Source organism: Artemia sp. Qi Xiang Cuo, chromosome 5 (assembly GCF_049724085.1).
Source record: "Artemia sp. Qi Xiang Cuo chromosome 5, ASM4972408v1, whole genome shotgun sequence".
In the NCBI taxonomy this organism is placed as follows: domain Eukaryota; kingdom Metazoa; phylum Arthropoda; class Branchiopoda; order Anostraca; family Artemiidae; genus Artemia; species Artemia sp. Qi Xiang Cuo.
The window spans coordinates 64454432-64469960 of record NC_142798.1 but is presented as its reverse complement, the minus strand read 5'-3'; the positions used below and the strand labels follow the sequence as shown (position 1 = coordinate 64469960).

The 15529-nt window shown below is 36.4% G+C and overlaps 1 protein-coding gene across 1 annotated transcript in view; it reads right to left on the bottom strand.

The window, feature by feature from the left end:
- The window catches only part of gem (transcription factor CP2 like gemini), a 131588-nt gene that overhangs the window by 90183 nt on the left and 25876 nt on the right, over positions 1 to 15529 (bottom strand). Inside the window, exon 2 of the mRNA XM_089089840.1 lies at positions 5146 to 5822. Within this exon, the coding sequence (XP_088945966.1) occupies positions 5146 to 5614 (469 nt within the window). The 5' untranslated portion in view covers positions 5615 to 5822. The remainder of the gene's footprint in view (positions 1 to 5145; positions 5823 to 15529) is intronic.

Sequence of the window (15529 nt, the reverse complement as noted above, 5' to 3'; positions counted from 1 at the left end):
TTAAAAACTATCTTCGAAAGATATTAGATTGACATAAAAAATTTAACCATGTGAGTCTGAATCACAGTCAAAAGAAACTTCAAAGGCCATAGAACTAGAAGAATGAATTACATAAGACGGAAAAAGTATTAAAACATGTCCCAACACAGTCACAAAGTAAATCAGAGGACCTTTTTTACCCACATGAATAATTTTTTGTATAATCCTTGCGCGAGCAGTACTATGGTGCCATGGCATCTGGGAACACCATAAGCTTGGAGACAAGTGGCATAGCCACATCAATGGCCAGCCAAATTCTAGGGGATCTAGGAATCGTAGTTTTGGTCACTTCGCTCGTAAAAATAAACCCAACTGGAGATAAACGCACTTAGCACGTCATTCAAGAGCAGGGTCAGAGGGTGGTAAATACTTGAGCTCCCACATTCGAGGGCATCAATGTACTTGTAGGTCATCAAAAAAGGCAAAGAGCCATAGATCTTCTCCGTATGCTGAAATATTGATTGTCTTGCAAATAAAAAGACAAATTTGCTGTACTGAAGGATCAAGCTTCCATCTCTCTATCTCTTCCACAAAATAAGCAATATTTGTCAGCAATCCTCATGTCTTAACAACCTTAGTCGTCAAGTATTTTCCTTTAAAGAATACAAAAAAAAACTAAATCGGTAGGGATATTCCTACTAAGCTGCTTTATAGGCACTGAATATTCACAGAATTGAGCAAAAGCTTTCCGATTTTCACCATTTGAATGGTATCCAAAAATCAATTCATAATGATAACAATATAAAAAAAAACAACATCCATAAATCAATACCCATCTTCAAAGAGTCCAAGGTGTGCAAATCTGAGTTGAGATCTTCGCTGGTGGTGGCAACCAGCCCAGTCCTTCAAGAAGATCATAATGCCTTCTTTATCACAATATCCAGATATTCCGTCACACCTACCTACAAGACCATAGAGTTCTCTAATGTCGCTGTTAAGATGAGAGAGAGAAACATGTTCATTTTCTGTAACTCTCAATGAGTTTCAATGGTTTTGGAATCAGTTGGTTGGTGAATTTTGAGGTACGGCATCAAGTCTACCACGCTTGAATGAGACCACTCACAGACATTAGCGACATTAACAAGCCAATCGCTTAAGGTCTTTTTGTTTTCAGACCTTCCAGAAGAGCTTATTTGGTTCCAGGCCGAAGTAAAACCTTCCAAGCGATTGCACTTCGCTGGAATATAGGAGGTGCATATGGGAGAAGCTCATGAGACCACAAATTCTTAAGATGATCAGCAATGTCAACGCTCACCAAGACCCTTTTGACAGTTTGAAACTCAACATTGAGAAGACTATTTGCAACACTAAAAGCCGGGTTTTCTTCTCCAGTTTTGCTCGCTTATTATTCAAGATCTTCATTACATTACAAAGCTACTTTATCCTTGCCCAAGTAGCGTTAAAACGCTCAGTATTCAATAGCTCACATATTGTGAAGACTCAGCTATCTCTGTTAACTGTCTCATGATGATGAATAATGAGCAAATCGTCCTCATTCCGCAAAAATGTAATGAGCATGGATTCCAGTACATAACATTTCCATAAATTTAGCTGAGACTGAGACATCGAAAGGAAGAGTTTAAGTCCTTTGTCTTTGAATCCAATTTTATTAGTGAGTTCTCTTCCATAGTCAGATGATCTGCAATATAATTTGATGTTTCGTCTTAACCAAACTAAACAGTCCATTACCGAATGGCTGATACAACGCTAGCGGTAAGCCCCGCATATCAAATTCCGTGTTCATAAATACAGGATAGTACATGAGAAGAGTAAAATGGTACTGCAGAAATCGCAGACTAAAACGTAGCCTTTAATATTTTAGAAGATTAAACATTTTTAGAGGAGAAACTATAAAAGAGTAGGACTGGACGGACTATTATGCACACAAATGATTGCAATAGCACACAAAACAGGGTAGATCTATTGTACCTTCTTAATTTCTCATAATTTTCACATGCAAAACCGCCAGTATTTACGACTCTTTGGATCAAGTGTCACTTAAGTAACATTAGCTTCTCCTTCTAGTTTGATCATTTGGAGACACTAGTACATAATCTCCATCTAATTCCAAGCCCTGTGACGGCTGAAATCGAACACCCGTCCCGTAGATTAATAATACAAAATCCTCAATGGAGCTTTTCTAGTCAGCTAACTAGTAGATATCTAGCAAAGATAGTGTATTTGCATTGAATAGAAGCCAAACTTTATCCTAGCTGAAAATTGGTTCCCCCACTTCCTCAATCATAGCAAAAAAACAAGAAAGGATAGAAAATGTTAGATCACTCATTTTATCAAAGATTAAATTTCTTAAGAAAAGATTAATATGATGTATGACTCTTGTAGGCAAACTTTTAAGATGGATCAAAGTTACATTAAAAACACAAAAAATTATACTACCCTTTTCTTCGATTGCTAGACATTAGTACTAAATGGTAAAAGACAGAATGACTTGGAAAAAACATACTAACCATTACTCAAGTTCCTTTAACTTGAGGTGGGATTTGTCAATTTTAATCTGCTTGGAAATTTTCTGATGATTTTAAGGAAATTTGAGTCAGTTTAGATGCATTTTTTTTCAGAATTTGAAGAAATTAGTTTGTTGTAATTACTTTCCAACGCAAATTTTCGTATTAAACATAGTCGATTACACCAGACTGCATATTCCAAACTTCTGTCGATCACGTAAAACCATAACTGTCGACATTACTTTTCTTATTCGCAGACGGATTAGCCTACTGCTTATCTTTTGCTTTCATAGTTACAGCCATTAAGCTTCAGCCAATACCTTCTTACATCTCTTTTCATCAATTCATTTGCCTTTCCCCGCAGTATGTATACGAGCCCCCTTTGGATGATTTTCGCAAAATCATAAAAGCAAAAGCAGTTCATGTTTGCTAAATAACTACTTCAACTCCCACAATGGGCCCAAAATGAAGATTGATTCGGGAGCCCATATTAGCCAACAATGAATAAGCTTCAACTTCATTAGAAAATAAAATTTGACAGACAGTCAACCTTCCTTGGTAGGCATACCCTGTGCTAGTACATTGTGTATAGCTGAAATTTTGTATATAATCCAAATGTAACTAGGACGAAGCCGCCTGCAGCCAACACAGCTGTGCACAGGCCTCCTCCATCCCAATTTATTCATAGCCTCCCCTTAACACCCCCCAAGAATTTCTCATTGCCCTCATGTCTTTCCTTACGACATTCTTCCACCCCATTCTGGGACAACCTTGTGTTCGTTTGGCTCTAGACTGTTGGCCCATAAGGGCTATCTTTGGTATTCTGTCATCCTTCATCCACAGAACGTGTCATAGCCATCTCAACCTTTCTCTCATTTTAGGGGTACCCTAAACAATCCATAGGCGATTTCTCTGGAAAACATGGAGTAAAATCTCCTTCATCTTTCGGAGCACCCATGCTTCAGAAACATGCTTGACCACAGTCATCACTTGCAGCTTCCAATGTTCTAATCTTGGTTCGCAGATTATCTTCCAATTTTTCCAAACTTTTTCCAACTGTGAAAAAAAAAACCTAGGCCTTGGCAATTCTACTTTTAACATCTTAATTGCACATAATACTACCAAGGTAGGTAAAGCTGTGAACTTGATCGGTCTTCTCATTGCCCAACATCACCTCTTCACCTTCACTTATTCCTAGTCTAATCGACTTAGTCTTCTTAACATTAATTTTCAAACCTTTTCTTGCACCCTGAACTCTCAGAACCACCAATATTCATTCATTTTCTTGATATTTTCATCTAGGATACTTAAATCATCAGCATAACCTAAGTGTATGAGAGTTCTATTTTGTTTCCAATTTGTTTCCATGTTCTCCCATTGCCTTTGATTTGCTTCTTAGGACAAAATCCATCAAAATGGTCCATATAATTGAAAATAGGACTCAATGCTGCTTAACTACTGATTTAATACTAAACTAGCTATAAACCTCATTTCATGCCTTAACGGCAGCAATATTATTTTCATATATAACACTAATCACTTTAATGTATTTATCTGTTAGACCACACAAGGATAGGACCTTCGCTAAAGCTCTTCCATCAGCTGACCCAGACACTTGTGCATAATCTATAAAACTGAGGACTAAAAGGATTTGATGACTCAAGCACCTCTCAATTATTAATCTAAGACTGAAAATTTGGTCGATGCATGCTCTCCCCAAACTAAAGCCACACTGTTCTTCTCTTAAACCTTTAGCTACAACATTTCTAAGTCTAAAAAGTATATCATACAAAGTAATTTTCTTACCACAGAAACCAAGCTAATGCCTCTATAATTAACACACTCACTCATTCTTATCGTCTCTCTTATACAGAGATTTAATCGGAGTTTTCCTAAATTCGTTAGCTGCTTCTCTTTTTTTCAAAAATCATTTTCATAATCTTCAAGAATTTAACTCCAACTTCATAACCTCCATACTTAAAAAACTTATTTATCATACTATCAGCATCTCATCAGCTGTGGCCTTATTATTTTTAATCCTTTCAGTACTAATTCTTCCACACAAAATAAATCTTCCTTCACATATAAAGCATCACAAACTTTTTCTTTCTTTACTACATCTTTCCATATAACTAACATGGTTTAGCACCTTTTCAAAATGTTCTGCCTATCCCTCTATAACTCTCTCCTGATCATTAATTGTGACCCCATTCCTATCTTTACCTTTGACAAGTCCAGATTGACTATTCCCTTTCATTTTATTAACATACCAGTGCAATATTTTACTATTAGGCTGTCTGGCAATATCTTCCAGATCTTTGGCAATTTTATCCATTGCCTCCCCCTCAAACCTCCTTAACTCATATTTTAATTCTTTCCCCACTTGCAAAATAGACTATTAGTTGGAAAAATGAAATGTGTATCTTTAGCAGTTTTGACATATTTTTGTAGCATAAAAGCTTTGGAAAGGAATGGTGAATATACAAATGTCTGAGAAATTATAGACAAACGTTTACTGTTTAACAATTAACATATATTCATAGCTCAAACCATGCTAGTAAAGAGAAAAGAATGGATAAGGTCCGGCATATGGATAGAAGAATTAGAAGCAACTAGGTAGAAAGAAGAAAGAAACACTTACCCTTAGATTGAGGAACAGGAAAGCGTCTCCCTGGACAATGTTTGTCACCACCGAGTGGCTCTGAAACTTGCTGATATTTATGCACAGGGCTGTCCTGAGTACTACACAGACTTTCAGTGCTACTATGTTGGCAATCATCAGAGTGAGATCGATGCGATGAAAACATAAAACGCGTTTTGAAACGTGGTGATCTTGGTCTCGGTGGCGGGGGAGTTGAGAGAGGCCCAGGTTGAGACTCGTTTCCAAAATATTGCTCCAAAAGCTTGCGCTTTCTTGAAGCATTTATAGCAGCAAAACTTGGTGCAACGCTTGTGACAGTTGTACAGTCCAGGGTGGACCACTGAAATAGGTCTGAGTTATCTGAAGCATTATCAGAAAGTGGTGATTCAGGACTTGGAGTTTTTCGTACTGATTGGACTATCTTTGCTGGTCTTGGCCCTCGCGGATCATTTGATGTTTGTCTTGGCATTATAACTACATGCAATCTTATAACTGAAAACCACTAATATCAAACAAAATGTACTGAAGAAAACCTTTATCGGGAAAAATTCAAAGTCTCCCCGGCCCAAATGAGGGCCGGACGTGATTCATCTGGTGTTCCAAAATGACAATCCATGAAGAAAAGGAAATCATTCATTCACAGGACTGCACAAAGTTCACTTATGGATTCACAAAATCTAAAAAATAGGTTCTAATTAACACTTCAGATACCATTACTGAATAGACTCTCACTAACCAGTCTGAATTTCAACTAAATATATACAAAGGTAAAATGATAATCACCGGGTTTTTCGATGTTTATTTGCGCTTAGACGCTTACTCTTCTGTTGTCAAGTGAACTATAACATTCAGTCAACCAGGACTATTAATGAAACAGGAAAAGGTTACATAGCAAGATAAAAGCGTTTGAAATATTTATAGACTTGGTAAATTATGATTAGAATAATTCATTCTCTCTCTTAGAGAAAGCTGCTTTTACAGTGATACATTTCATCAGGGTTTATCTCCACCTGCAAGCGAAAGGAGGATCCAAATTCTGAGGAGGGATATTTGTAACTTAAGAAGAACTTCGACCTTCTAAACAAAATTTTTCTATCCTAGTAACGCAAAAATTTAGATGTCAGCGTTGTCTTTTAAGTTGTAGGTTAATGTTTCAAATTCATTTAATTCAAAAACAAGACATAGGTCTCGTGGGCAAAGCCCAAATATGATGTCTCTTAGTCATAATTAGCAAAATAAAGTTGTCTGATAAAACTTCGTCAGGATAAATAAACTAAAGGATAAAAACACTTGAGATTGAGAGTAAAATTGCGTGACAAAATTTCGTCAGGATAAAATAAACTAAACAATAAAAATACTAGAGATCATGTTAATACTTCACAAAGCTTGGCACAAAGCTTTTACTGTAGCGCATGGTGTTACAGTGGACTGGGGTTAGTTTCGGAACCTTCTCAGCCACGTCCCTGGGGGGACGAGATCTTATAGGGACAAACGGTGGGGGAAGGAATGATCGGTAGATGGGATGTTGAAGGAGGGAGGAGCCAAATCTTTGGCATAATTTTTCCGGGCGGGAAGAAAGGGATTCAAGTTCAGTCTTCGAGGTAAAAGGAGTAAGGTAGAGGGGAACCGCCATATATGATTTGCAGTGATCTCTTCTGAAATCGTTCTATTTTATCAGTTTCATCCTGGGTAAGGGCAAATTGCCAAACCAGACAAGTATATTCAACTAAGGGCCGGATGAAAGTGTAAAATATTAGTTTCAGCTTGTCCTTAGGAACTCGAAATTTTTTCAGTGTTCTTAGCATTTGGAATGCGCCGTTAGCTTTTTTTACAATTGTCTTTTTATTCTCCCGCCACGAGAGGTAAGAAGAAATCACCACACCAAGTAAAGTTATTTTATGGCTTATTAGCTCGGAAGCGATAATAGGTTCGAAAGACGGTTGAGTATTCTGAAGAAACGAAAATGTCGTGACCGATCATTTGTCTTTATTCACGACCATGTTTAGTTCAGCCGCCTCTGAGGTAACTTGGTCGATGAAACCAGCAGCATTGCACTTCGAATCCTTAGATACGATTTCCGTTAAGGACAAGTCGTCAACGTATTTCCATCTGTCCCCCAACTCAGCAGCAATTTCATTTATCATGAGGAGGAAGCCCAGCGGCCCGATCACAGTTCCTTGTGAAATTCCACAAAAAAACTGGCAGAGAAGTGGAAAATTGGTCTTTATACTTCACATTTTGCTCTCTATTTGTTAAGATGATCTTGATGATTTTAATAATAAAGCTGGGTATATTTTTTTCCGCCATTTTTTCTAAAAGGATTTTGTGATCAACAAGGTCAAATGCTTTTCTGAAATCAATTGCAATTAAATTTATCCATTTTCCAGGTTCATCCAGGTGTTTTAAAATAAAATCAATTACGAACACTCAACTGTCGAACACTTAGGGATGTTACCAAATTGCTTTCGATCAGTTAGTTTCAAAAGATATTTTTTCAGCCAAGCAGCAACAAAGCTTTCGTATATTCTGCTTAAAACTGACGTAACTGTGATCGGCCGGACACCAGAGAAATCATTAGCTGCTCCTTTCTTTGGAATGGGGGTAATAAACCCTTTCTTACATTTCTTTGGAAAATATCCTGTTTTTGTTATATTATTGAAAATTATCTGAAGGGGAAATGATAATTCTTTAGCAAATGCTTGAGACAAGCATTTCTTTAAAAATGCTTGTCTCATTATGATCCGTGCGACACATCTTTTTGTTATGAATTAACTACATCCTCGAGCCCAAACAAAAGAACCAAACTCACACCTCTTTTCAAAATTATAAACATTCCCCAAGTGGGCCTTTTTTCCATTCATCACATTTACATGCGACCCTATGAGGTCGTATATACGATATTTTATTGTTTACAAGCACATTGATGCACAATATGCCTACTTTATAACATATCCCATGTAAAAAGTGATTTTACTTACAAGTTTAGGGATTATAACTATAAGAGGGATTTTGGCTATGGCGATTCCAATAGCGCAGTTTTGTCTCGATCCGATACCATCTTGTGGAGGTTTCAGACTGTTAAAAAAAAAAACAAAAAAAAAACATAAATTCGTTTTCGCAATAAAATGTTATCATTAAGATTAATCAAAATAATAAATACAATTCTTAAATCAGCTTTAACTTGAGATTCTTCCTCACTTGACGATTTTTTTTTAAAACTTTGTTTACAATTTTTGGTCACTAAAGGCTAGGCTTCGTTCTTTCCTAGATGGGGCAACCACGATAAGGAGGGGACGGATACAGAATTAATGTTTGAGGGGGGAGCAACAATACTTGGGCTCTCCTATTGCTATTTGTTGGTACCCCTTTGCCCCTGTAATTATTGGTACCCCTTTGCCACTGTAACTAATGCAACTTTTACCTTCAGGAGGAGGGCATGTACCACTAAACTCACCCAAGTGGTAGATTCAGATGGGGGAGTCCCCTTCCCTAACGTATTGACGGATTTGAAGTTGGGACCGGTTGGGTTTGGGACACTGTAACACTTTAAAGTTATTTTTTGTAATTGGTTTTTAATATTTGAGCTATAAATTTTTTTTTTAATTGTTAAGACTGTTTCTGTTTACAAACAAGTTCGAAACAAAGTTTCAGTTACATTGTGTGGTCTCTGTTATATTTTACTGATAACGCATACCGCCTAAAAGTATTTAATTAAATTTAGATTTATCACGAGGATCTATCCGTATTACCAGAAAAGCCAACTGGGAAGTGAAAATCTTCGTTCCATATTAAAAAGAAGAGGAAACTTAAAATCACAACTTCTTTAGGCTGCAGAAATAATATTCCAAGATTGTGCTGTCACAACAGGGTTGAAAAGCGTAATATTTAAACTACTTTTTACTGTCAAAGATTTATTTTTGAGTCTTGCTATGGCAGAGAGGCAAAGAAATTGATGTCATTACTTTTTTTGGCTGTCATGAAATTTGGGTTTGCTTTATTTGTGAAGCTGGGTGGTTTTTACAACATTGTTGTTTTGGGGGGATTTGTATAATAGAAAGTAAATGCATGAGAAGTGCAAAGATATTATTAATTTACCTATCGGGTTAGCAGATATTGGCCACTTTACTGCCTATTTTCATCTAATTAAAGCTATACGTTACATGAGATATCACTGCCTCTGTTCATCTTAAAACATTAGAATAAAGGTCAAACTCTTTAGGAATATCTGAACTTCAATAAAGGTTCGTATAAGTATGCACTTCAAACTAAGGATATGATTCGAAATACTCTTTCAAAGGTCGGAGTAATAATTTAAGAAAAATAGATTTTCAAAAAAATTGTCTATAAAAGAATGCAAATAATTATGAGTTTTTTTGTTTGTTATTTTTGTCTACCCGGTATAGATGGGCCTCTGAATTTCCAGTTTAAATCAGTGGAATGGCATCGATTTTTTTTCCCAACATTTACTAATGAAATGTTGAAAAAAGAGGAAATCCACCACTTGAGTTAACCATGGAAACGGAATGCAACGAGAATATTACTTCAGAATTTCCCACCTTCTCAATACCAACCAGTCTCAAAATATAGTTATGTTTATGCATAGGGACTGCATATATTTGTCCATAAGATTGTATATACTGCTATATATACAGCTGAGGATTTTAATACTTATTTTGGTACATGCCATCCTACCATTTTTCCATAATTAGTTGTCTATAAATCAACGTTTTTTCAGGACTGTTTTCTTACTTAATGCTAAATTTGAACCGAATATCATATTTTTATTTTTGTACTCAACAGAAATACTGAGATTTAAACGTTTGAATTGAATATATATAAATTTTAAAATTAAAAAAAAAAAAATATTAAAAATCTACCACAGCTTGAAACCCTGAAAATTTAAGTCATACTTATCAAATACAAAAATAACAAACACATGATATTTTTTTTTATTTTTAAGGAGCATTTTGACTAATATACTTAGTTTGAAGTGTATGCATACATGCCTCTTTGTTAGAGTTCATATTTTCTGGCGATTTTGGTCCTCGTTCGAGCATATTAAGATCAGTAGATAAGGAAATACTAAAGGAGCTCTAAACTGACAGGACTCTAGACTCACAGGACTAGCCATGACAGACGTTCACCGAAATATTGAGGTAGACGTAGACAGTGTAATTGATAGATATGGCGGGAGTAGAAAGAGAAAAATATACTTTTTTTTTATAAAATTGTGAATTCTGTAATTTAAACAAAATATATCGAACTTTAAAAAATGGAAAGGTACGCTATATTTTTATGAAAAGCGAAATTTTGATTATTAAATTTTTGAGATTTGGCCAATGTTGGCACTGTTTATTAAAACACTATTTTTATTATTTTTCTATGTATTTATATCTCTTTGTTCAATGTTTTTTTTACACCCCTAAACGAACTAGTATTTAATGTTAATCTTTTACGCATATATGATTGTATCTTAATCCTCATTTCCTACTCTTCTTACCATCATACTTACTAAGCGATGTCATATAGTTAGGCGACATAAAAAATTGTTTGACCTATACAAATAGTCACAAAGAATCCATGACTCCAAAAGATGATTCAAGACCAATTGTCTTTTGACAATACAAAGCTTAAATCACTCGCTATAGAGGTCAGAAGTACAAATGCTAAAAATTATCCGGAAAATATTAAATATCAAATTTTTGTGTAGATAGTGAACAGTTTTTATTTTTTTTTTTATGGCGGGTGGTTTTTATAACTTACTATTTTTTTGTATCAATATTGTTACACCGTTTTAGCTTCAACAGATTTATTAGAACTTTAATCTTCGCGAGATTTTAGATTAAATTTACGACCATTTCCACTACCTACCTACGACGTATAATTGTTGAGGTTACCTTTAAATTGCTGATATTTCTTTGCTCGTAAGTTTATTGGAGCAACCTATTATGTGTCCCCCGCAACAAAAAAAAATCCTGGATCCTCCCCTGACTCATCCCCTGGATCTACTTCTGGACATAAGATAGGTAAAATCAGACTTGAGTAGGGTAATAAAAACACGTCTCAGTACCAAAAGCTCAAAGACCCAACACAATTTTATGCATCGCATCTGCAAATAAGGAGGGGCAATAAAGGAGGGGCAATAAATAGTGACCAAAAACGAATTTTGTCCGAAGTTTACTTCTTCCACAAAAAAGTTTTCAGTCATTTTGCGTATGTTATTTTCCTCTTCTTTTTTCTTTTTTATTACCCTGTTGTAGCAGCCTTGAGTTTTCCATGACCAACAAAAATTCTCATTCATTCATTATTTTTTTAAACTTTTTTCAATTGAAAGTAAGGAGGAATATTAGATTTTGAAACGAACAGAAATTGATTTCTTGCTGAAAAATTGTATGTATCAACAAATTGGTTGGTAGTGTTCCCTTTTTTCAGTTCTTCTGCTTAAAAATTAAAACGTTAGATTGTAATTGAAATTGGCTCCCAACATCCTGGCAATGCAGCAGATTATAAACAACAACAGGATTAAGCACAGTATGATTACAAAAAATTGAATATAACTTACAAAAAGCTTTCCGTTTAAATTTTCCCCTATTTGCTACAATTTTGGAATATACAATCTGAATCTTTTTTCTAGAATCATCTACAAGCTTATATGCATACTCATAATGCTGGAGCATACAAAAATACCAAGCCATTTTAAAGAACAAACAACAAGAATAGTAAAATCAGAAGATTTAAGTGGGAATGACGATGTGTGGGAGTTAACATAAATATTCGTATTCTTCATTATTTAAATTTAATACTAAGGGAATCATGAACAGCAGGGCCGTATCCAGGATTTTTGTTCAGGGGGGGGTTTTACTAATTTTAGACTTTTTTTGGGGGGGGGGGTTACTAATTTTTTACTCAGTTTTCGACTAATTTTACTGATTTTCACCTAGGTTTTACTAATTTTCGACTTATTTTCGAGTCGGTCAAAAATTTCGGGGGGGGGGGGTCAAACCCGGTAAACCCCCTCCCTGGATACGGCCTTGATGAACAGTACCAATCATTTTAGACAACGAAGATTTCAATCGGCTAGTCAATAAAATGTCGTCAGTATAAGCTAAAAAATGAAATATTACACATTCAATAGTAATAAGTTTACCGAATCAAGGGTAAAATGGAGGCTATACACGTCTTAAAAACATGTGGGGACTCCTCCTTACATGTGGGGATAGGACTCCTCCTTCGTGCATGCTGCATCAAACAGAGATACATTCCACAGGCATTAATTTAAGCCGCAAGTACGCAGGTTCATACCAATACCTCAAAACAAAAATTAATGAAAAATTCACTCCATTAGAATAAAGAGAAAATAAAGCTTGAGTATGAACAATACTGTCAAAAGCCTTTGAAATGTCTAGTGCACACAGATAAATATCGCAATCACATTCAGCAGAATCCTTCAAAGTTTTTGCCAGTGCCTGATGAGCATGAGCATAGCCAATGCCCCGCTGGAAACCAAGCTGATTTTCACCACTTTTTTCAACAGAAATTAGTGAAGGTATAAGGACATACTCGAAAACTTTACTAATTGTACATACTACAGTTATAGGCTTGTATGAATTGCAGGCATTAGGGCCCATTCCACATTTCAAGATTGACGTTACCAAGCTGCAAAGTAAACTATCTGGAACAATCAAAGACGGCACACACACATGAAAGAGGAGCTGCGAGTGTCACATGGGCAGAACTGAATCAGTATTCAAGTGTTTTCTGTTCGTTTTGGGTTTCATTTATTTATCGATGCTGATTTGTGGTGGTTTCACGCTTGGTAGATTATTTGATTTTATTTTTGCTCATTTTTTGTTCAATGGAGTTCTTTACTTTTCTTTGAAAAACTTAATTTGCAGGAGAAGTTTTTTTAAGTAATTTCTGTTCGTTTTGTATTGACATAGTCTTTTCAGGGAAAAAGAAAATGATACTTTAAATCTTTTCGTTTTTTAAGACTTTATAGTTTGGCCTGCTATTTGTATGCTGGAGAAAAATTTTCTGCAATTTTTAACAACATACACCCTTTTAAAAATCTGGACAAAAATAGTACTGTTTAATTTAGTTTCATACCTCCTCTAGTTGACCTAAATTGGAACACTTGATACTAGACCCCGAAGCCACGCCGAAAAGTCGGCGGCCCGCCGCCTACAAAAAGAAGGCGGCGCGCCGCAGAGCTTGCATCAGCGCGCTGACGCCGCCGCTGATTCTATCGGCGGCGGCGCCGCCGATATCACACATTCGCCGCCGTCATTTCGGCGTGGCGCGGCTTCGGGGACTACTTGATACCATTCGCAAATAAATCTGTTTACTTTCTTTGATAGCTTGGATACACTTACACTATTTGGATTTGGTTAAATTTTAAGAGCAGAAGCAGCCCCGAAAGTTGGAACATAATATCCTCAGTCGTTCTTGGGTTACTGCTGAGATACCTTATTGAGAATTAGCATTATCACAGTGCATTTTGATTTAATCTTAAGACAAGATTTAGTTTTTACACATAATGGGCAAATGGGAGGGTGGGCGTGGGAGGGTGGGAGTGGAAGGGGGATTAGTTACCCTCCAATCACTTTAGACTATTAAAAAGGGCATCAGCCCTTTCTATTTTCAGCCCTTTTCGAAGTTTCCACGACAGCTCCTTCGATACAAAGTGCCCTGGTCTAAACAACAACACAACAAAAATATCACTAATCACTTTCGTCCATTAAAAATGGTACTAGCCCTTTGAATTTAAAATCGAATGAGCTTTTTATCAAGTTTCTATGACAAAGATTTCAATAAAAATCTTATACGCCCCCAGGGCATAATTTATAACCCTTGTCCCGAAGACTCTGGGGGGAGTTTCCTACTCAAAGGTGTAATTTCCTGAACTTTGAACTGCGTGGAACAAAGTGGCTATCTCAAAATCTTTATTTGATGTGTTTGGGAAAATGGTGGGCGTGAGAGGGGCGTTAGTCGCTCTCCAATCACTTTCAACTATTAAAAAAGGCACTAGCCCTTTCAATTTCCAATTGAATGAGCCCTTTTGAAGTTTCTATGTTTTCAATAAAAACCTTATACGCCACCAGGGCATAATTTACAACCCTTACCCGGAGCGCTGTGGGGGGGGGGGTTGTCATCCTCAAAGACATAATTTCCAGAACTTAAAATTACGTTGAATAAAAATGGCTATCTCGAAGTTTTGATTAGATGTGTTTGGGGAAAAGGCGGGCGGGAGAGGGGGGTTAGTTGCCCTCCAATCACTTTCGAGTATTAAAAAGGGCACTAGCCTTTTGAATTTCCGATCGAATGAGTCTTTTTTAAAGTTTCTACGACAACACCTTCTATAAAAAATCTTATATGCCCCAGGGCATAACTTACAACCCTTTCCCTAAGGGCTGTGGGGGACTGTCCTCAAGAACATAATTTCTATCTGGAAATCAACTACGCTGAACAAAATGGCTATCTCAAAATTTTGATTGAAAGTGTTTCGGGAAATGGTGGGCGTGGAAGGGGTGTTATTTGCCTTCCAATAACTTTCGAATATTAAAAAGGGCACAAGCCACTCCAATTTTCAATTGAATGAGCGGTTTTCGAAGTTTCTACGACAACTTCTTCGATACGAAGTGCCCTGCTCTAAAAGAAAAAAATTAATAAATAATACAATGTGCCAACATCAATACATTGTGGTTGTGGGGGAGTGTCCTCCTCTTTACTTAGTCCCCGTTTCTTGTCTCGTTCTCGAGTGTCCCCGTTCTTTATTTAGGCAGCGCGATCGCGCTGCCTATGATTTGTGCAACAAATTTCTATATAAACCTTATATGCCCCCAGGGCATAACTTACAACCCTTGCACTGAGGGCTCTGAGGGGGTTATCTTCCTAAAAGACCTAATTTCCAGAACGTTCAACTACATTGAACAAAATGGACATCTCAAAATTTTGATTGGATGTGTTTTGGACAATGGTGGGCGTGAGAGCGGCGTTAGTCGCTATCCAATCACTTTCAACTATTAAAAAAGGCACAAGCCCTTTCAGTTTCCAATCGAATGAGCCCTTTTGAAGTTTCTACGACAATGAAAACTACGCTTTCAATTAAAACTTTATAAGCCCCAAGGCATAACTTACAACCCTTGCACTGAGGGCTCTGAGGGGGTTATCATCCTAAAAGACAAAATTTCGAACTTTCAACTACCTTGAACAAAATGGATATCTCAAAATTTTAATTCGATGTGTTTGTGAAAATGGTGGGCAAGAGAGGGGCGTTAATAGCTATCCAATCACTTTCAAGAAGTAAAAAAGGCACTAGCCCTTTCAATTTCCAATTGAATGAGCCCTTTTGAAGTTTCTACAACAATGCTTTCAATAAAAACTT